Source organism: Mugil cephalus, chromosome 22 (genome assembly GCF_022458985.1).
Source record: "Mugil cephalus isolate CIBA_MC_2020 chromosome 22, CIBA_Mcephalus_1.1, whole genome shotgun sequence".
Lineage (NCBI taxonomy): Eukaryota > Metazoa > Chordata > Actinopteri > Mugiliformes > Mugilidae > Mugil > Mugil cephalus.
The window spans coordinates 7,146,106-7,168,416 of record NC_061791.1 but is presented as its reverse complement, the minus strand read 5'-3'; the positions used below and the strand labels follow the sequence as shown (position 1 = coordinate 7,168,416).

General features: G+C 42.4%; 1 protein-coding gene and 1 long non-coding RNA gene across 4 annotated transcripts; one reads left to right on the top strand and one right to left on the bottom strand.

Moving 5' to 3' along the window:
• The first annotated feature begins 595 nt into the window (after positions 1 to 595).
• On the top strand, positions 596 to 21,612 carry hgfa (hepatocyte growth factor a). 3 transcript variants are annotated; one of them, XM_047574711.1, is made up of 18 exons: positions 596 to 835; positions 5,073 to 5,235; positions 5,409 to 5,521; positions 6,212 to 6,326; positions 9,936 to 10,078; positions 10,215 to 10,335; positions 10,516 to 10,634; positions 12,944 to 13,115; positions 13,239 to 13,372; positions 14,399 to 14,492; positions 15,629 to 15,768; positions 16,692 to 16,724; positions 16,965 to 17,073; positions 17,166 to 17,240; positions 17,699 to 17,836; positions 18,014 to 18,120; positions 18,238 to 18,371; positions 19,140 to 21,612. In XM_047574711.1, the coding sequence occupies exons 1-18, from the start codon at positions 772 to 774 to the stop codon at positions 19,314 to 19,316; spliced, it is 2,151 nt and encodes a 716-aa protein (XP_047430667.1). In that variant the 5' UTR covers positions 596 to 771; the 3' UTR covers positions 19,317 to 21,612. The 3 variants fall into 3 exon arrangements, with proteins under 3 accessions (XP_047430667.1, XP_047430666.1, XP_047430668.1); XM_047574710.1 differs by having other exon boundaries at positions 13,221 to 13,372; XM_047574712.1 differs by lacking the exon at positions 596 to 835 and having other exon boundaries at positions 4,600 to 5,235; positions 13,221 to 13,372.
• Positions 3,715 to 5,009, bottom strand: LOC124999726. Its single transcript, XR_007111218.1, has 2 exons — positions 4,875 to 5,009; positions 3,715 to 4,576 (listed from the first exon to the last, which is right to left on the bottom strand). It is a non-coding gene; the product is annotated as an uncharacterized LOC124999726 (long non-coding RNA).
• Positions 21,613 to 22,311: the final 699 nt, after the last annotated feature.

The following is a 22,311-nucleotide window of genomic DNA, read 5'->3' as shown; positions in this document are numbered from 1 at the left end:
TGGTTTACTCATGCTGTTACTTATATTTGATTCAAGGCCGGTGGAATTCACCATCCGCTTATTTTCTGCCATTATATTAGGGTCTATTTATTTATTTGTTTAGATCTTATCTTGCTCTTATCTTGTATCTTTTGCTGGTGATCCTGATCCCATCCATCCATTCATTCATTCATTCATTCAGTTACAGCAAAGTTTTTAATCTTCTGGAGTCAGAGCGAAAAATACAAATTTACCAGCTGCAGAAAACATCTGCATCCTCAATTTATTTCAAATTAAGAGTTTCCAGTTGATCTATAAAACTATGTTTAATTATTAATTAACTATTAAAGTTCAAAACTTATAGACCCTTTACAAAGTGGTGTCATACGTGTAGAAATTGTGAAGTTAAAACTATGAGCACGAAATGAGTGTTTTATTTTTCAAAATAAAAGTACAAATTGTTGAAAGCTTGGTTAAATCTTTCTTATCTTGTTGTTTTGACAATGTGATGAATTGCAAGAAGAAAAATTATGTGAATGGCCGTAAAATAATGTGGAGCACGTTCTCGTTTTATTTTGAAACTAATAACCAGAAGTGGCGCTATTCATCCTGCAGGACTTGACGCCAGTGGGAAGAAACTGATTGAGAGGAGCTCAAACTTGAGTAAAAGGGGGTTGAACCGAGGACGTGTGGCATCTGTGTGAGGAAGGCAAGACTTTGTGCTGATCATCAGCCACTCTGGACTTCAAACTACCACCGAGTCTGTCGCTCACTTAATCCCGGATTCTAACCATGAGGACAAACGTATGGATTTACCAAGCTTTGGTGTGTGTTGTGGTCACTATATTGAACACAGGTAAGACTCTCACATTTCTTCTGAAAGGGGAGATATTGATTTTTTTTTTTTATTATTATTATTTTTAATTTTTTGCTGCAGCCTCTAGCTGATTAAATTAAATTTAAATAAAAAGAGAAGTATGAGAAAAGTTATAAAAACAAATGCTAACTTATTTCCTCATTTATTTATTTTTTGACAGCCATGACTTAAAGATACCCAGAATGCAAAAAAAAAGAAAAGAAAAAAAACACTGCTCTGTATGAATCATTTTTTTTTTTTTTTTTTTTTTGAATTGGCATAGCGTGACTTTGAATTCATGCCGAGGTTTGTGAAAAGAGAAAACACTCAAGGCTATTTTTTAACACCAGACTCTGTTACCTAACACTTGCAATTAAACTTTGAATGAAATACTGCGCTCACTGGCTCTGCCCTTTGAATGACAAACGTCATAATGTTTCTCAATCGATTGGCAAACACAACGAATAATTAAGCGGTAATGCCAGGACGTTCTGCAAGTTTCTGCCCCCGTTGCGCACGGTGCAAACTGGTGCCAAACCGCGTGTCTGAACTACATCTGCCGGTGTTACTGCTTTGTCATTAAACCTTGTATATAGGTCGTGGCCATTTCGGTAATAGACACTCCTGCATCTGCTGGGCTGGCGCTCCAGTGAGGATGCCTGACTTGTTGCAGAAACAGCTCCGTGTGCGCAAACGACCACCACCGCCTCCTCCTCCTCCTCCTCCTCCTCCACTGATCACCTTAAAAGCGTCCAATCGAGATCCGTGCCACCTCTGTATGAAGGCTAAGACGCTAACCGGGCTCACGTCAGTCGCCGCTGACATGTCACCGAGCAATGGTGAGCAATCCACAGTTGCCACCTCCAGGGGTAACCGACCCTGAACTCTGACCGCGCTGGAACTGGGGCGAGTAAAAATGCGCGCCACGGACTGTGGTAATCGTTCGTCCCGGTAGAGAGATAGAAAAGGTGTGTGTGTGTGTGTGTGTGTGTGTGTGTGTGTGTGTTTGAGAGAGAGAGAGAGCGAGAGCGAGAGAAAGAGGGGCTGTTAGAAAGGGGGAGAGGGGCGTGTGCAAGGGGGTAACATCTGGCTGCAGAACCCACCACGGCATTTAAAGCTCTCAAAAGCAGATGTAATGTCTCCTTAATCCCCAGACAGCGGCACACATTTAACCTGACATTTTCCTGCCCCTTTGTGCCATACAAATTGTCTCCCCACAATGCCTTCAAAATGTATTTTTCATATCATTAGGATCTGCTCTCATCCAGGAAGGCGTGACTAAAGTGCTTATTCGGTTCTTTGCTCAAGGGCATCTAACTGGAGGCTCTCAGAGCAAGGTCAGAGTGTCGGTCATTCACCTTTCCTATGTACATTTTTCAAGCTAAACTAGATACCTCAAGCTGTTCCTCTAAGCCACGGCTGCCTCTTCCCATTAAATCTCGCCTCCCTCACTCACGGAGCACCTTTTACCATAATCTTCAACTTCAGCAAAATGCTCGGGATTTGGAGATAGCAGGAGTCTGAGTGCAAGGAGAGGAAGAGACTAAGTGAAATCTAATTGAGCAGCCTGGCCAGACATCAGGGCTGGAACAACACCGTGATGAGTGCCAGATGTGGTCCAGCGGAGCCCAAACATTAATAACACGTCCTCCCCAAAAACCATTTTCAACCACGAGGAGCCTCTAAACGCTCCACAGTTTACAATATCCTAAGTACACACACAACGCCTTGTGTCGGGGCTTGGCACCGGAGCATGTAGCTGTAACCCGGTAGCATCAGATTTTCTTATGTGATTTATGTCGCACTTGCCCCTAATTATAAACTGTTGGGACTAAACACACAACGCGTCTAAAGATGTTGCTGTATCATTCGGAAACTGCATTCTGCCGAAAGGATAGGCGCTCAACATTTTCCAGTGGGTAAAAAAATGACTGATTTGCATCACAGAGGCTTAAAATATGGGTTTGTCCTGCTCTTGAACCCAGTTGGATCCCTTATAGAGTACATTATGCCACATCTTTGCAGTGATAGAATTCTCTTTTGATGTACTTCTTCCAAAGAAATGGCTCTCAACAAAGGCCTATAAATAAGGGAAGAATGAATTATAATGTGTCCTTTCGCTCCGTTGACAGTTTCCCATTTTTCCACGCACACTGTATATACTTTCTGGTATGTACTGGGTGCCAATAGCTGAGAGACTTCATAAAATCTGATACATAAAACTTTACTGTAGAAATTGTGAGCTTTCGTGGGACACAGGAATTCTGATTGCATCTTGTTTTTTTTTCCCCCCCTTAAAAAATAAATGTCACCCATGCTGCTCAAAATGAAAAGGAAGTCACTGTTGTTAAACAGCGGGGCTTCTAATAAGACTTTCATGACTGTTACGGAGTCATGAATGCGAGATTTTGAAATAGGTTTCTGTGGGAAATCGCAGATATCTATTAAATGTATCGGCAAAAAAAAAAAAAAAAAAAAACGCGATGCTGTAGCACAACAAATTCCACGAAGTAGTAAAAGTTGTTGGAAAAAGTCGAGTTTGGGCTCATTCTGAAAGCAGTAAAATATGGGATATGTTTTCATGAGCATCAAAGCTCCAACTGAGGCAGCCTGTTGATAGACATCACTCTGCTCACTTGGCTGTCCTCACAGTCCAGGAACCAATCTGCATTTGTTCAGGTTTGAAGGCAGACTGCTGGGGGGTGTTCTGAGCTGGACTTTGATCCTGGACACACTTGCCTTTCTGACACATAAAAAAAAAATGCTACCTGTTATCTCTGCACAGTTTTTTTCTGCAAGGCATTCGAGACAAAATGCTTCAGCATGTTTCACTGGTGGTGGATGTTAACGTGCCAACACACAGAAGGCTTGAGGCAAACTGTAGTTGAAAGATGATTTTTATTAACGGCTGGCCACCCGGGTCAGTGTATGACAGTGAAACAGCTTCATCTTTCCTGCACCTCCTCAATGCTGACTCCATGAAGCCAGTGTCCATGCCTCCTGATGCTCCCGAAAACTCAAATATTTGAGTGACATGCGCCATTCTACCAAACGAACCAGTTCAGGGACGCTGTCTCAGTGCGGCGTTTGCTCCAACCACCAATCAGCCAGGATGCTCTTGAGAACAATTTCTTCTGAGTCAAATACCATCGCATGCAGCCTTGAGAGGAAAGAGATATTTGGTGGCGTAGGGAATTGTAAATGGCAAAACGTCCAAGTATCCATGTTCACCGTCATGTCAGCTTTAACAGAGCACATCATTGGTCAACCTGGGAGCCCATCTGCTATTGTTCCGTGACTTAGATGCCTCACGGGGCCGACGGTCAGTGTCTCTGGGTTTACTGGGTAGAATATCCAGATAACAGATACGGGATATCCGGGCTAAGGCTGCCTGTTTCGTGCTCCGTTATTGTCCATGGTCTTGGGAGCAACTCGAGACAGTTGTTGAAGTTGAGAGGAGACTCTACGAATGTACCGTTTACACTCGGTTAACAGTTTAAACCCGTGTGTTTAAGGTATTTTCTTGATGTGTTTTCTTGCTGACGGGGTGCGCCTGGGCCCGCATCCAGATCCAGAAAGCTTCCGGTACCAAAATCTTTGGTCAAACTTTAGTCCAAGAAACCATATGTAGCTCTGGAGTGAGTTATTTTTGGCAGTATGGCTCGGCTCCGGGACCTCCCTGGCGGACCACGTGCCATACTTGGGAAGCCTAAGGCAGGGAGAGCGGGCAGCAGAGACCACCTGGATACAGAACAGAGCAAACATCAGTGACACAGAAATGACATTAGTTAAGACTTAAAAGACAGAACAGGGATAGAGGTTGGTTGCAGTGCGGCTTGCAGACGAAACAAAGGCTAAGGGAGGTTAAACAAGATGCCTTGAATGAGATTTGTCAGTGGATGCGTCAGCTGAGCTATAAACTGATGTGGGCTGGGACTGTGAACTGAGCTGGAGTTCACGTCCTGTCTTAACTAACGCCGTGCTCGGTGAGATGTTGGAGAAAACAAATAAAGGAGTCATCATTTGTCGCCATACTCACCTATTCCCAAGCTCCGGTCTGGGGTCAGACTTGCAACTTTGTCGGTAACGCGAATGGTATTTCCAAGCTCCAAGTGCAATGACTCACCCTGTGCGATCAGCAACCCACGAGCAACCTCGTCTCCTTGAACCCGAGCGGGGGAATCTCACACATGCATAAACACATGCGGCTCTCATGTCGTGTCCTCGTGTCTCGCAGGTTGCTGTAAAAAGTCTCATCAGTTACTGCAGAAGTACGAAAAGACGGAGAACCACATGCTGGTTTGCAAAGACTGCGCTCAGCCCCCGTTGGTGCGTAACAGCCGCTCGCAGGAACACTGCGCCCGGAAATGTAAGAAGGTCAAGAAAAACCTAAACTGCAGGTGAGTCCCATTTTCTCCGTTTCTCTCTGTTCCCCTGAAGCCCGACAACATGGTTTCTCCATGACCACATTGCCCCTTTCTCCTCGCTTCCCTCTCTGTCTCTCATAGTATTTACATATTTGGGTTGTTTATCATTTCTTCATCTCCCAACGACTTCCCGTGACTTTCTGCAGGGCTTTCAACTTTCAAAGGCACAACAGGAAATGCTACTTGCTCCCTTTTGACCGTTTCACCCACGGTGTGCAGAAGCAGGCCAACATCAACTTTACTTTGTATGAAAAAAAAGGTAACGTCATAATTATTTTTTTTTCCCTCTCTTGCGCATGTTTTTTTTTTTTTTTTTTGTCTCATGCGCAACATTCAGGTGCAGGACTTGCCGGGGCAAAAATAGTTTATTGGAGAGTGTACCTCTTGCGGCAGCTCCCCAGCATTTAACGTCTTTGATTTCTCTGTTGACACAATAAAAGAAACCAACCCCCCTCAGCCCATTGCTGTTTAATCACTCCGGTGAGACCAGAGACGCATGCATAAACATGTACCTAGTATGGGCTTTAAGTGGTGCGTAAACAACATTAAAAAAAAAAAAATCATTGTTTACAGTCAGAGTGCAAAAGTTTCCTGAAGCGCGAGCTGCGGAATCTAGCACTTCAGAATTTATTGCAAAATTTACCACAACTCCCCTCTGTGACATTTAATGAACTTCAGGGAGTTGTCTGTTTTGGGAATAACACACCGGCCTGGGACATACTAAATGTCCGCAGTAAAAAAAAAAAAGAAAAAGAAAGAAAAAAGGGGTTTTGACCATACATGGGGAAATATATCCCAGGTGTTCAAGGCACCGAACTCAAATCAACATTTAATTGGCTTTGTGTATTGCCCCAACAAGACTGCACATGGACAGCTTGTGTCAAAGCGGGAATGGGCACATGACGGATGTTTATTTTCTTTCCTCTCTCCTCTTTGTGCCTTTGCCTAGATTATATAAGGGAGTGTATCATCGGCACCAAGGACAACTACAGAGGGAGGAGGTCTTGGACAAAGTCAAACATCACTTGCCAAGCTTGGTCAGATAATAACATCAATGAGCATACGTAAGTCGCCTTTTTTAACTAAGGAAATCAACACAAAGCACGCGGGGATTTGAGATGGGAAAAACAGTTGCAACAAGTAACCTTGAGGGTGCAATGCTTTGTTAGGTGTGTTTTTTTGGGGAGGATGATGTCTTAATCATTGACTTCCTCTTTCCAGATTCCTTTAGATTTCAGCCTTCAAAGCTCACATGTCTAATCTTTAGGCCTCCATCGACTTCCTGGATGCTCCTTCTCTATTTCTCTGTGTCTGATACTAAACAGGCCCCGGCCGCTGATTTATTGATGTTCGGTTCAGCCCCTTGCACCTCGGGGGTTAAGTTAAGGCGGAGGCTTAAAGACGGTTGAACGTTTATCCAGAGTTAAGTCAGATTTCTTTCAACACATGCAGGGATGTCCTCCTCCCCTGTGTGGTTGGTTGTTGTTGTTTTAGGTTCATCAGGTGTATCCCAGAGATGTTTCCTCTCAGCTACAGCGAGGCGAGATCAGTGACTTGGCAAACATGGACCTGTGCCAGCATCTCATTAGCGGTGCTCATTAGTTAGAAGATATTTTAACTGTGGCAGGGAGGGGGTGGCTTGGAGACGGAGTAATAAGAGTCTGAAGAGGTGCAGAGTGAAAAATAGAAGGGAGGTACAATGAGAAAAAAGAAAGAAGCCGCGAAGATTTATAGACTGAAGTCATGTTCTGTCCCATGTCCAGCTGAGCTCACAAACCCACAAGAACACTGAGAGAGAATACAGGTTCAAAGATCCCCTGCAATTAAAACAGACCGCTGGTCCCCGTCTGCCCCCCGCCTGCCCCCCGCCTGCCCCCCGCCTGCCCCCAGCCCCCAAATCCTCTCACCACTTTCCAGAAGCAGTTAATCGTTCAGGTTAGGAATAATTTGTCATTGTTTATTTGACACGCGGTCCCGTTCACCTTCTCAGTTAGAGGGGCTTCTACCGTCCAAACCTGTCAGCAACTTTTTAAGTTTCAAAGGGTCAGAGGCAGCTTTGCTTAAGGGTGATTTAGTGCCACTGTGGGATTACCAAGCATGGGACGGTCCCGCTGGGTGAGAATTACCACCGTAATGAACCACGCACCATTTGAGTTTCAGGTAACTATTATTTTCACGCTTGACTGATCAGCGTGGGGCAGGGCGATTTCTCAGGAGGTTTCTTTCCAGGAATGGGACTTCCACCTGTTGTCTATATTTAGTGTTCCAACAAGGGTTATGAAAGACATTGCGCATTGATGCCCAGCCAAGCATGGAGAATGGAACGGAACATTTTCCTTCATATTAATAACAGTTGATAACATTGCAATCATTTATCTATTCCCTTAGGGACATTCTACTTTTATTTCTATAAACATTTCTACTGGAAAGTCAGTGAGCGCTCTCGGCCACAGAAACCCTTTAGCTTTGATTGAATGTGTTGCTTAAAGGAAAAGGTTTGACGTTTTAAGAATGATGGTGGTCTTGATGAGAGTTAGTTGGAACAAGCCATTAGCTTAGATTCGCAGATTGGAAACAGGGGAAATCAGCTGTGCGTGGCTATCTTGCTGTTGAGTAGTGAACTGTGCAGCAGGTGTGCAGATTGGGAGATTGCGGACGATTCCTCTGTGAAGATTTCCAGTCATCCAGGTCATCGCGTATCGAAAAGCAAAAACAACAGTGAATGGAGTTGCTTGAGGTTTAAGATGCTTCACCACTCATTCCAAGTTGCTTCTTCAGGTTGCAACTTGGGACGAGTGGAGGAATATGTTGAGGGAAACTCAAGCAAGTCCAGTTGCCTTTGTTTTTAGATTTGGACATATCTAGACTGGCTAGATTACGCTAATCCAAGCTAGGATAGCCATCTCCTGACTACACCTTTGTGTTTACTAGACAAAAATAACAGTGCTACTGACTTTCTTGTCCTTTCTTGCACAAGGAAGCGAATAAGCAAATCTCCAATTCCTGCCAGGTCGCTTCCAAAAATCGTTATTTATGCATTAAGATTTATGCGGCCTTGGCCTTGCTTGCTTTAATCTCTGAATGCTCCTTTGGACGCTGTAGTATCAAGGCATGACGTTTTTTGTTCCACCAGGTGTATGTACTGCTGGACATTTTGCAGCAGTTACTTTGGGCCTAGATTTCATCTTCAGCGATATCCCAAACTCAGCCAATATGTGCAGTCGGCCCAGAGAGCGAAGCATGCAAGCAGAGTGTCTGCCTGCGCTCCAATGGGAACAGACTTTGGCAAGGAGATGAATAACTGGCCAACATCTGTTAGCACAACATCATTATGGCTAACTTGCTCCCATGCTGTGGCCTTTTACAGAGTCTTACCAGATGCAACCTTTTTTTGTGCAAAGTGTGGAACCTTGTAATTCCATTTATAAATTAAGGATACTCTATTATGATAGAAATACAGTATATTGAGGCTGTGAGTTACAGACAACAGATGTGAGTTTTGGCCCTCGGCTACTTTGGAGGGGAACAAGTGTTTTGTTTTAGTTACATGCATAAGGGTGACTGTTAGCCCTAACCCTGTTATATTTTGACACATGTACGTATGACTATATGCTTGGAAGGCCCTCGCCGTCTTTCTTCTTTGCACTCCGCAGTTAGATGCATGGGATTTCTTCCACCTCTGGGCTGAATGATGTTGTGCATTATTGTAGAAACTTGCATAAGTCCCCCGGGTGCAGAGGGGAGAGTCGACCAGACTCCCCCAAGAGTCATTGCCTGGGGTAGAGTGTTCAGACAGGCTGCTGAAGGGAGGGTGGTTCTTTTTTTCCAGCATGTTTTCTCTTACATCATCAGTTAAACAAGGAAGTCCGGGCTTTTTTGCGCACTTCATTATGCACTCTTTTTCTTTTTCAAGTCGGTCAATTATTTCTCTTCGGCCCTTCCACTTATTCCTCCGTCTTCCCTCAAAGGGAAGTCTCCCTGGGTGGGAAGTGGAATGTGGTCGGCGTGGATCAGGAGGTGTTGACATGCCAGCTTTTCGTCATCCTGGCTTGACAGAAGACGAATTTCACACACTGTCCATTTAGTGCGGGGATCCCATGTCGCTCCCTTATTTACAGCCCATATGTTTGGTCTTGCCAGGACTTTTTTTTTCCAATTTTTTTCCCTTATGGTCTTGTTCTCACTGACGTGATGTAGCAGTTGACAGAGAAGGATTAGGTTTAAAAGTGTTCAAACGCTGCCAGAAAAGGACCTGCTTGGGCTACTCCAAGTGGTGCATAGCATTGTTCTGTGCTGTTGGTGGTTACTGTGCTGTTACAGACTGGCTGCTTCACACTTGAAGGAGCTGGGATATGTGTGGAATCAGTAAGGCCATCATGCAATGTGTGCAAACTTGGTGATTTACTTTGCATACATATGCTATGACTGGTCGTTCTGGGATGTAATTTGGCCACGTTGCACACACACTAGCATCTCAGAGAGTAAGGCGTACATCATAATCCAAATGCCTTTTGAATTGATTTATTTGGTTTGTAATTGAGAGCACTAGCAGGCAGGTACGGTACTGTATACATTACCGGAGCAGCCAAGTGTGCAAGTACTCCCTGAGATTTATTTATTCAGCTTACAGTATCAGCTAACACTTTCAATAATACCTTTCTACGCCCCTGTAGGTTTTATCCAGATAGGTACCCAATGCAAGACCTGAGGGAGAACTTCTGTCGGAATCCCAACAACGATCCTGGTGGTCCGTGGTGCTACACAACCGACCCGAACGTACGAGCTGAGGAGTGTGGTATACCTCAGTGTTCAGAGGGTAAAACCAAGCAAAAATATCTTTACTGGACAATAAGACAAGATAGGCCTTTAAACACTGTTTTAGTCTTAAGTTGTGTTGGCATTCCCTCGTCAAGACAAGAAAGATTTTATTCCCATTATTTCTTTGTTGACAGAAGTCTGTATGACGTGTAATGGGGAAGATTACCGTGGCAAAATGGACCATACGGAGAGCGGCAAGGAGTGCCAGAGATGGGACTCAGCAAGGCCTCACAAACACCACTTCCAGCCCAAAAAGTAAGCTGCAAATCTCTTGCAATCCTTCTCACGGACAACAGCAGGAACACACCCATGACACCACAAATGACGCTAATACTCCAGACAGAGGCAGTTGTTATGACTTACGTCTCTCCCTCCTCCTTTTTTTCTTTCCTTTTTCTTCTTTCCCCGCATCCCATGTGCGCCTTCTCTTTTAAGGTATCGGGACAAAGATTTGAAGGACAACTACTGCCGCAACCCGGACAACCGTCTCCGTCCCTGGTGCTACACCATGGACCCCAAAACCCCGTGGGAGTACTGTAACATCACTGTGTGTGGTGAGGGCCAGTGAACTGTATATACACCAAATCTGGAGCTTTGCAGACAAAAACAAATGAACATAAGACCAAATTATTGTTTCACCCTGATTTATGGTAGTTATTCTCAACGTGCATTACCCGTACCAGTTTAAAATAATACGTGCCACACAGTTAGAAAGCCTTGATAGGATTCATAAGTGGGCATAATGTGGCATTGATGGTGGTTTTGTACCACCAGCAAGACATTTAAGTGCACCAGATGATTTGTTGTACACAAGACTTTGGGGATTTTGAGGTAGTTGTGGTTGAAAGAGTAGTAAACTTCCCCTTGTCCTGAAGAGTTTTGTTTACCCTGCTGGGTGTTTCCTGTGGTTTTGCCCCAAATTTTTCTACATGAATAAGAAAGAGTGAATAGGTTTCTTAAAGAGGAGGTTCGTACTTCAGAGAGCCGACAGTGTTTTATTGATGCCGCTCAGACTTTAACCCTTTAAGACCTAAACATTCGCCTACGGATAAAAAAAAAAAGAATCTGTATACGAATTACCGTAGCTCACCGATGGACAAAATTCAAGTTGCGCTTTCTAGAAAAAACCTGCCGATATTAGTTATGCCCTTAAAATGTCACGAAGGCCTTCCAGACAAAAGCACAACCTCCTCATGTTCAGCCGCACTTTGACGTTTGTTAATAGCGCAAACTACTCTGACTTACAGTTATTCAAAAATCGCGTGCTTTAACAGATCGTCAGCGATCAGTTCAGTTTTAAAGAGTTAAAGCAAAGTAGTACAATGGAGGCTACTGTACCACAATGCCCCCGTCACTGGGAGGTCTGATAGTTGTTTTAGAGTTGCGAGCATTGATTTAAAATCATGACATGCTATATATGGACAGATTAAAGGCAAGACATTAATGAATGTGCAAAGAGCAAAACAGTTGCAGATGCATCCTTACAGGGCTCAGGGGGTCTGTGAATGAGGATTCGCAGAGAAACCTTGTAAATCACAGGCCAGACCTCGAGCCAGTTGAACAGCAGGGTAGATTTTAGACGGACATGTTAGGCAGACGACTTTCAATGTCATACCCGCACATATTGTAAGTAAAGGTTTTAGCAGAAATTTCTGTGAAGATACCCTCATTTGCTCTTTGAAACTGAGATAGACAGGGGGAGGGATCCAACGCTGCTAGGAGGAATCTTTGCGTGATCTTACACATCACTTGAGAATCCAGCTACATCACAAAGTAATAAAAAATTTACATTAATACAGATAAATCAATAATTAAAATACCATTTGTGATTACTGTCACTGCTGCATGTAAGTACCTGTGTCCTTAAATAATCAGAGTTGTAGTTTAGGTATCATTTTCCTTCTTGAAGAAAGAGTAAAAATAAGAACAATGGAGCCCAAAAAGAGGCTAAGCTGCTGGACAATCTGTTCTTTTTTTTTCACGAAAGAACGTTGAAATATTCCCACATGCCACCGACACGCAGAGCATCTCTCTTTGTCTCTGTCAGAGACGTACACAGTTGTGCTTCACAGTACATGCAATGATTTACAGTGAGCACAGAGGATCTGCATTTGTCCAGATGTGTGTGTATCCCTCAATGCCTGCCCTCAGAAAGATAAAAACCGCTGACCTGTACTGCACGGTCCACACAGACACTGGCATGCATTACATCAAACCGAAGAATCCCTCTTTTCCACCCGCCTTCTTGTTTCTACCTCAAAACATTCCCTTTCCTCCTCCATCTTCTCCCATCTCATTTGTCAAAGGCTAAAGAAACAGAGACAGAAATCCGGAGGGGAGAATTCGCTCCCTGTGCACGGCTACCCCTGCACTTCTGAAAAGCAGAATTCCATCTGAAGATGTTTGGAATAGTTTGCCAGGGGATAAAGTTGCCCGAGCCAGACTGGGTTGGATGTGATACCTTGCGTTGGCCTCCAATAAACAAATTCACGGGAAGCCGAAATTCTGTGTATATTTCAGAAGGGGCTGCGTCAATATGATCAGACTGGAGGATTTTCATGATCAAGTTCAAGGGTTTCTTATTGTTGTGGATGTCCCTGCATGGAAGAATGTGGGTCACCGGTGTTGTGGACACACAAAAGTTCCCTATCGCTGTAGAAGCGGAGGGAGTGCTACTGTTTTTGATCATCTGTCTCTATGTTAAACATGACACATTCTTCTGGGGATTAATACTTAACTCCTTCTCTCCCTCCCTTCCTCCCTCCCTCATTCTTGCCTTCATTTCATGTACCTCACTTTTTTTTTTTTTTTTAGCAAATTTTCCTTCTTTCTCATGCTCCCACGTTACATTTTTCTCCCGTAGACTCAGACCCCAGTGAGGACACAGATGTCAACGTGACGACGTCCTGCGTCCAGGGAACGGGCACCGATTACCAAGGCACGATGAACGTCACTCCAGAGGGTGTGACATGTCAACGCTGGGATTCTCAGTTCCCTCATAACCATTCCTTTATTCCCCAGAACTTCAAATGCAAGTGAGTAATGCTTGTTCCGTTCTCCATGACAGCGTGCAGGAAGAGCGATTGAAACTCGGCAGCTCTACAGTAAAACATACGTCAGCACCATCATTTAAATTGTAGTTTGTGTGTGTGCTACAGAGACCTCAGAGAGAATTACTGCCGAAACCCCAATGGCGCAGACTACCCATGGTGCTTCACTACAGATCCTAATCAGAGGGTAGCCAACTGTACCCACATCCCCAGATGTGACGCAGATGCCACACAAAAAATAGGTAAATTACAGAAATTTGGCGGTTTGATATTCTGGGGAATGCACTTGTCGGTTTAATTGCTTTGTTTACTTTGTCTGCTTTCTTGCTAAGATGGACGATAAGGACGATGTAGAAGATTAACAGCATTTAGGTGCATTCATGCACATAGACTTAAATGGGGGATAACAACGAGAAAAAAAGAAAAGAAAAAAAGAAAAACAATCTTCGTTACTGGAAGCTGCTAGTGTCTTTTCGTCACTCTGAGGTTGACAGGCGCCAGTAGCGGCTCCAGGATGTTCACAAGAAATAGTTTGGTGCACACTTTAAAACCTTTTGTATTTTGTCCAAATATTATATTTCAAGGTTTATATCAATTAAACAAATTATAATTCATTTTGTTACCTCCAGGCATAGCAAATCCAGATATTTTCTTTGTTCCTACTCCAATTTTGTTGTTAAACTCTCAGCAGATATTGCACGTTTCCTAAAATGTCACCAGTGAATGGCGAGTATCCTGTCAATTTCCATGTTGCTTCTTCACAAATGGGACTGAAATACAGATCATGTCTGAAGACATGTCATGTTCTTGCAAAGTGGTATTACTCAAACAGTTTCTGGATAGCTCTCGTAGGACTGAGTCACTTGGCAGCGTGCTGCCCGATGAATTCCATTTCATGGAAGAATAAAAACACCAGACTTTGGCAACAGTGTTTGCTGTCATTTCCCATGTTTGTCTGCTTAACATTTCAGAAGACCACACATGTCAGAGAGCAAGCAGGCATTTAGTCACTGCAAGACGTCTTCTGATTCTGTTTAAGAACAGACATAGTGAGTTACATGTGGGCCCTCGATATTAAATTGATCCCAGCCACAATGAAAAGCATATAGTCGAATTCCTTGTATGGTCTGCAAATGCATGAATGTGTGTTTATGCCCACTTCCGAAAGACATTTATGCGTTTGAAAAACTGCTAGGCTGAGTAATTCCTGGCTCTCCTGGGACTATTTAACGAGGCAGTCTAAAATAATTTATTCTACCCTTGTTTAGAGTGTTATGAAGACAAAGGAGAGATGTACCGAGGCAGTTTATCCATAACTCGATCGGGGATTCCCTGTGCGGATTGGTCACATCACATAAACAGGTAACAAAGTAACTTTATTCTACTTTTGCTAATTCTCAATCAAGTGGAACTGTTTCATAGAAAGTCTGACATTTTTTTCAACTTAGCTGATGAGTGTTTGTTGACAGTTTAGCTATTATTGCCTTGTGAAAATCCCTTTCGTATGAATGAAGCCAAGCAGTGAAAACAAACAGTGAGAGGAAATCAGGGGTTCCTCATGGGTCATTACTGGGTCCAATTATTATTCATCTAACTGACGAGAGGAAACCCCGGGGTGCTCACCGAGTGACCCAACCTGACGGAAAGGTTGCCCACTCCAGGGCCGTCACTTCATGCTGAAGTCAGCCTGTTGGAATTACTTAATTTACAGGAATTTTAAAAGCCAAAATGGCACAGACAGATGGACATGTTCCAGAATCGACCCCTGACCCCAGGAAGTGCTTTCTGAGGAAAGTAGATCAAAGCCCATCAGCTCCCTCACATAGACTGCAGCCAGCGAGTCTACCCTGCTCAAGGTCGAGGGTCATCCCAGGAAAAACTGCTGAGAGCTACAGCTTGTTTAACATTCTCCTGGGAAGTGCAATTTTCTTCACCCCCTGACAAATTGTTGCCCATCGCTTAGCATTATTTTTGCATGTGTGTGTCCACACTCCCACCCAGAAAATTGCTTTTCAGGGATATTTTGCTTATCTTAGGAAGATTACGTTTAACTCTTGTTGAGCCAAGTGGAACGCTCCTAAAAGACACACGATTAGATGTGAATTCCTACTAATCGAGAGTACAACCGAATCATTCCGCAGAGGATGTGGCTCCTGCTGGTCTGAGCCCTGCTGAATGCTTAGACTGCATACTTTCATACTCCCATGAGCACTCTTCACAAAACTCTGTTTCCTTCTACGGCCTCTGTGAAGCTAATGCAGAGGATTCATTGCACTATAGGAAAGCCAGACTCAGACTTTCCAGGCATACCATGGTTACATATAGTGTGTACGTACTGCATCTGCGTGACAGTGAGTGCGCAACTCCATGTGCGTGCTTGTGTATTTAGAGTGTGAGAGTGTATGAATCTTTATGAGACGTGACCCAGTGTTAGTACTGATACACTGTGTGCAAAATAACAAATGGAATATGAGAGTCTGTATTTGTGTGTTTTACAGTGGGGATTCTCATTCTACGGTGTCCTATGTAGGGCTGGAGAAGAACTTCTGCCGGAACCCAGACCGGGACAAGCATGGCCCCTGGTGTTACACCAATCCAAACAACCGCTTATCCTGGGACTACTGCAAACTGAAGCACTGTGAGTGATATAAATAAGCTTATAAGCTCTAATATCCTGGAGGTCGACATGCGTAAGTAGAAAGGGCTAGGAATGATGCACCTGTTGCATATTACCCTTGTTCATATACCTAGATCTAATGCTGGATTAGCTCTGGTTATTTGAGACTCAAAACACCTATAGAGCATGTTCAGATTTAGGATTTAAGCAAGATTCAGCATTGTAATTAATTAACTTTGTTGCTGAGCCAAGCTAGCTTTTAACCAGGTTTTTTCAGTCTTTATGCTAAGCTATTCATCTTTTAAACCAGGTCAGAGGCCTTTTCCTGAAGACAGTGTAATTCCTTCACACCTAAAACACAGGATCAAACAATGACTGTTCAAGAGGAACAAGAACGTGTTTCTTTAGACGTGTAGCACAACAAAATAACACAAGTGATTTACCTTTGTCGATTTCAACTAAAATGTCAAAACTGTTTCTTTTAAATAGCTCGCCTGATGTTTTACGTAACCTATTAGCTGTGGTTTTGTCCAATTGGCAGAGCATACACAATGCTCAAACAGCAAACAGATGCGGCTCTCTGCTGCCATCCTTTTATTTGAGAAAACACACACTCTGGCCGCTGGACCCAACATTTTCTTTGGCTGGTTTCAATCTGGCTGCATGGAGGAGCCTCTTCTGAATGGCTGCACAATAATTTCCATAATGTAAAACATGTCTTCCGTGAAGTTTTTGAGGTCTTGTGCAAATTTATTTGCTGCGGTTGCTGCTATAGCCTCCAACAATGATTTGGATGCAGAGATAAGGCCTTTTGAGGAATAAAAAGCTTGTCGTTTTCGCTGAGGTTTCATGCTTTGTGTGTTAGAGTTTGCTCAGCGTTTTGAATGATTCTCTGCGGCTGTGGGGTCTTTTCCTAATGTTGTGCTTTGCTCTACTTCCATCAGGTGAATCAGCTACAATGGCTCCTCAACTGAACAGTGAGTATCCATTTTTTGCTCATCTGGCTTTCACCAGACATCTTCCTCATCTTCTTATCTCCAATCTCCGATCTCCTCCCTTTTCCTTTTTGCTCCCAATATCAAATCCTTCTGTTGTCATATACCTAACTAAACAAATCCTATTTTATGCTTGACTTTTGAAGTTTTAATAAACATTTTCCCATTGAAATGTAAATTGGCATCCGTCTAACATACAGTCTTGAATGTATCTCCATTTAGCTCCGGCTAGGCCCAAGATTTCGTGCTTCGTGCACATAAACACCAGAATAGTTGGAGGACATCAAGTGCGAGGTACAGATGGCAGCTGGGTTGTAAGCATTCAAAGAGAGTAAGTTATTTTATGTCTTTTTACAAGTGTCCTCTATTTATCTTTAGCCTAAACATCGTGATTAATAAAATGATCTTGTTGGATTTTCTTAGGAAGGCTCACTTGTGTGGAGGCTCACTGATCAGAGAAGACTGGGTTCTGACAGACCAACAGTGCTTCACCTCCTGGTAAGGTTCCACCTTCTGATACTTTGGTTTGAAAGTTCACAGGTATTGGAAAAAATGGGCAACCAACCAATGTGATACGATATGACAATATGGTACGGTACGATACAATACGATACGATACGATACGATACGATACGATACGATATGATATGATACGATACAATATGGTACGATATGATATATGATATGATACAATATGATGCAATGCGATGCGATGTGATAAGATGAGATACAATATGATATATACAGCAAAATCATGGCATATGATAATTTTTTTTTGATCCACTGCAGAGGTAGAAGAAATTCGAAACTAAAGAGTCATGTTCTCTACCATCTACTTAATGAATCTCTCAGCCTTTTCAGTGGTCATTTGAATCACTCCTTGGGACGTGGCGACCCACTCTACATTTCACAAATGCTGCAGGTTTCCATCTAACACTCATGCTTGTGGTCGTCAGTGTTCCAGATCTCAGGGATTACAGCGTTCAGGTCGGTCTGCGGCACCTCAACCAGTCTTCAAGTCACCCAAGGCTACGGATCTCTCGTCTGATCTGTGGCCCTGAAGGATCCAACCTGGTTATGTTGAAACTAGCAGAGTAAGTAATTTAAGCCAAATCAGTGATATTGATACCAGATTGTCAAAAATTTGGCCTTCAGCATAAAATGTCCATATTATATCTACAATTTGTGTTTTTATTAAATCTAAAAAATTATTAAAATGTTATTGAATAAGGTAAACTTTGGCTACAATTTGTGATCATTTGTGTTTCCAGTCCTGCCCCTGTGTCTGAAGGTGCCTCTACTATTCATCTTCCGGTGAAAGAGTGTCACATCACAGAGGGCACCAACTGCACCATGTACGGATGGGGGGAAACCAAAAGTACTGCTTTCTTTCACCCATATGCCAAACCACTTTCCATGTCCAATACTAATACAAACAAAATGATTTCCTTAAACCCTCGCCCACTCACGGCCTTTTGCGCCGCTCTCTTTTCAGATACAGGGTCCGATGAAGCACTGAACACAGTAACCATGCCTATGGTCAACAACGACATGTGCGCCCAAATCAAAGGGGATGCTGGGGAAAGTAGGATATGTGCTGGAGGCAAGAGAGGGGAAGGGGTTTGTGATGTAAGGACCATAAAATCTATATCATGACACAGAAGCAACATGAATACTTGAAGGGTCATTTCACCTAGCTTTTTAGTGAAGAAACAGTCCCTACGAATATGGTTGAATTCAAAGTTGGTTGGTTGGTTATTAATTTTGACTTTTTGAATACATTTTTTAATTTCATTGGGATTGCAGCTGACATCTTAATGGCTGTGATTACACTGAATGCTGCTATTAATCACACCAATATCCCATTCAGAATAAAAATTCCTCATTGGAGCAGACTGTCCAGAGAACTAACCACGTTAACCACTGATGATGTGGGCAGACGTGTCTCGGCCATCTTGCAATAGTGTGCATGTAATCATAGCCATTGAGGACTGGCTTAAAAGTGATAAATAAAATGTTGGTTGTATACACTGATCTGCCACAACATTAAAACAACTGCCAGGGGACTAAAATTAAAACTGACCATCTTGTGACAATGCAATTTTCTGGTGGGAAAACTTAGACATGTACCACCGACCTAGACCAGTTCAGACATCCTCACCATAACATGAAGAACAGCACAAGGTGTTGACCTGGCCCCCAAATTCACTAGATCCCGAACTGATCAACTATTTGTGGGAGATTTACACTATACTACAAAGGTGGCCATAATGTTATGCCTGAGCAGTGTATAATTTAGTCATGTGGGTGAACTGACCTTTAAAGCATTGTAGACGAGTGTTTGGTTTTGTTCAAAGAGACACTACAGTATAATCACTGGGGATTATTTTCTTGCAGAAAGACAACGGTGGTCCGTTGGTTTGCCAGGAGCATGAGCGCAAGGTCATAATCGGTGTGAGCATCCAAAGGACAAAATGTGCCTCGTCACAGCCCGCGCTCTTTGTGAACGTGGCTTTCTACTCGGAGTGGATATACAAAGTGTTCAAACTTTACCCCAGTGTGGAAAGGAACTGATGCTGTTGTGTGAAAATGAACTCTCACGCAGGACTGCACCATAGCCTGCAAGGAGGGCAGGCTCTCAAGTGTGGACCACGTGGGCGAAATGTGGAAAATCACAGTATGGAAATCAGCCATTTTTTTGGGATTCTTCTGGCAGATCTCCTCCACTGAAAGAAGAGATCTAGATGGTTAGCCTTAATACCGTTTCACAACCAAAGTCTTGGGCACATGGACGGCATAGTAATTGTATTTTTGACATGTTCAGAATTTCTGAAGCCATGCAAACAAAGACAATGACACTTTCTTTCCGGTATTATTTCCTGGAATATACTTGAACCCAATTCCTTGGCGGTTACCATTTAAGGTAGCCTTCTTTTGGATGGGATTTTCTTTCCTCTATTTTTTAAAAGAAAAAAATATGTTGAGCTGGACTGCGAATAAATGGGTCTTTTTTTTTTTTTTTTTTTTTTGTTACCTCCAACACAAGTTTTGTGGACAGACAGAAATGGTTCCTACAAGTGAAAGCATGGACTAATCCAGTATCAAACTAAATGTAACCAACAAAAATACAGCGGCAATACAAAAGAAGAAAGATAGAAGCAGTAAAAATCACTATTAGACACTTAATGGACCCCTATGAGAAAATATGGATTTTTCTGACCAAAAATGGTTCAAATGTGGCTGAATCACCGCTTGAAAAGCTAACTTACTGCAGCCTTGGAAAACACGGCAGTGCTAATTGTGTGCAGTAGCTGAACTACATTTTCCCCAGCTAGCTGTAACTGTTAGTTTCCCCATGAGAGGGTCCAAGTAGGACTGAGTAAACCACTCCAAATCTTATGCTAATATTTGTAGCATGAGAGAGAAAGAAGAGCCATGCCAAATATAACATGGCTATTTGGTCTCCAGTTTGGAGGGAACTGTGGCCCCTGGTGGGCTGTGTGTGGTCAGTAGGATATTTTATACTTTTTTTGTTTTTATGTATGTACACACCTGCAGATTTATTACGTTTTCTGCTGTGCTGTAAGATTTTATAGGTCTTATAGATCTGGGATATTTTCGGTTCACTTGTCGGATTGGCCTTTTTTTGTACTCCTGATTGTGTTCAGTATTTAAAAAAGAAAAAAAAAAAAAAAGTCTGTTAGCTCGTAGTTATGTGTATTTATTTTATTTCATTTTAAACGGTGAAGCTTTTTTATCTTAAGAATTGTAAGCCCCAAATAACAACTTGACACTTGACATAGGTAACAGGTATAGGTAAGTACTTGATAGATACCCTGCGCTTATTTCATATCAAATCTCCATTGCTCTACTCAATAATTAATTTGAATCTGGTTTTAGGAGCCGGGTGTTTAAGAAATTAAAGTAAAACTTGCATCTGCTGCACAAGCGAATACACAAACTATCACTTTAAATGACACAGAGGTTTACAGATGTTAGATAGATAGATAGATAGATAGATAGATAGATAGATAGATAGATAGATAGATAGATAGATAGATAGATAGATAGATAGATAGATAGATAGATAGATAGATAGATAACTTTATTCATCCCCGATGGGAAATTAGGTTGTCATAGCAGTCCGGTATCTGAATACAATAAAATACAATAGAAAATACAAGGAGATCGACATATGAAATTCTGTTTTCAGATCTAGCGTTACTGCTATCAACACTGCAAAAAAGGAATTTCAAGAAAACAAAAAAGAGCTTGTATCAAAGAAAAACATCTTGTATTTTGTTCAGAGACAAGAACTTTGTGCTTATTTTAAGAATTTTTGTTAATACAAGATGATTTGGTTGAATATAAGTATATTTTGCTTCTTTATAGTAATGCTGTTTTTGCAGTGAATAGCCCAGCAGCGGTACAAATATTAATACATTCAGCTTTAAGACTGTATGTTCCTACCAGTGAATGAGTCATTTGTTCACAGTACTGTTCCAAAGTGAAAGTTTATGAAGGAAGTAAGTGTCTTTAGGATTAATCGGCAACAAAAAGCTGAAACCAGTACCAAATATTTGCAGTCGCGTGGCGGATCCTCTTTTTTGTTATTGTACGTTTTTTTTCGTAAACCATGCTCTTAACTGTTATTTAAGTGACCTTTGTGTAAATAGTCTCACACGTTCTGTAAATTACACTTTGTAATTTTTGTAAATATCACACTTAAGTATTTTTTATTTCTGTTAATATGTTTGTATACTGTAAACTTTAAATATACCAGCTGCTATTTTTCCCGTTAGTGACGTTTTTTCTAATGAATTCTGTAGCCTTCATATCATTCCTACTTTAATAAACAGCTTTGACGTTACATTTAGCCGTATTCTCTGCTTCGCTATGCTTGACATCTTTCGGTGTAATACTGTATGTCGCAAGCGAAATACCAGACGCACACACTCTATCTGCGCTCTGTTTACTCCACTTTTGGCAGTTTATATCGCCCGGAGAAGCAAATACTAGTGTGTAATAAATATTCGTAAGTGGCCAGAGCAACAGGGGTCATCCACACAAGCGGTGAAGGAGATAAATAATGACATGTCTTCAGAAAACATTTGGATAACAAATTTGCACATCCCAGATTTAGCCCGAGTTGAACTTCGATACGCTTTTCAGCAAACGTTTGGTTGCTCAATGTGAGATAAGATTTACTTAACGCTCTTAATGCTGTATGATTAATATTGGTGTCAAATCGTTACGGTAATTTAGTCCTGGCGATTGCAGCTTACGTCCACGTCTGTCCAGGCTCATACAACACATTGTGTTTTTGCAGCATGTCATGATGTCACCTCGAAGCCAACCCGTTGACTTTCTGGGTGAAAGCTTTCGTGATTTGATCATTTTATCTCGTGGGACGTTTGGGGGAAAATCTGTCAAAATTAGCACATGAACTCTTTAGCTACGGACAAAAAAATGTGTGTTTACTGTGACCTTTTGGCAGCCAAAAACTCAGTTCAAAGCGTTCTTGCGATATCGCCTTCATGAGAACGGTTCGGACGAATAAGCCGAATAA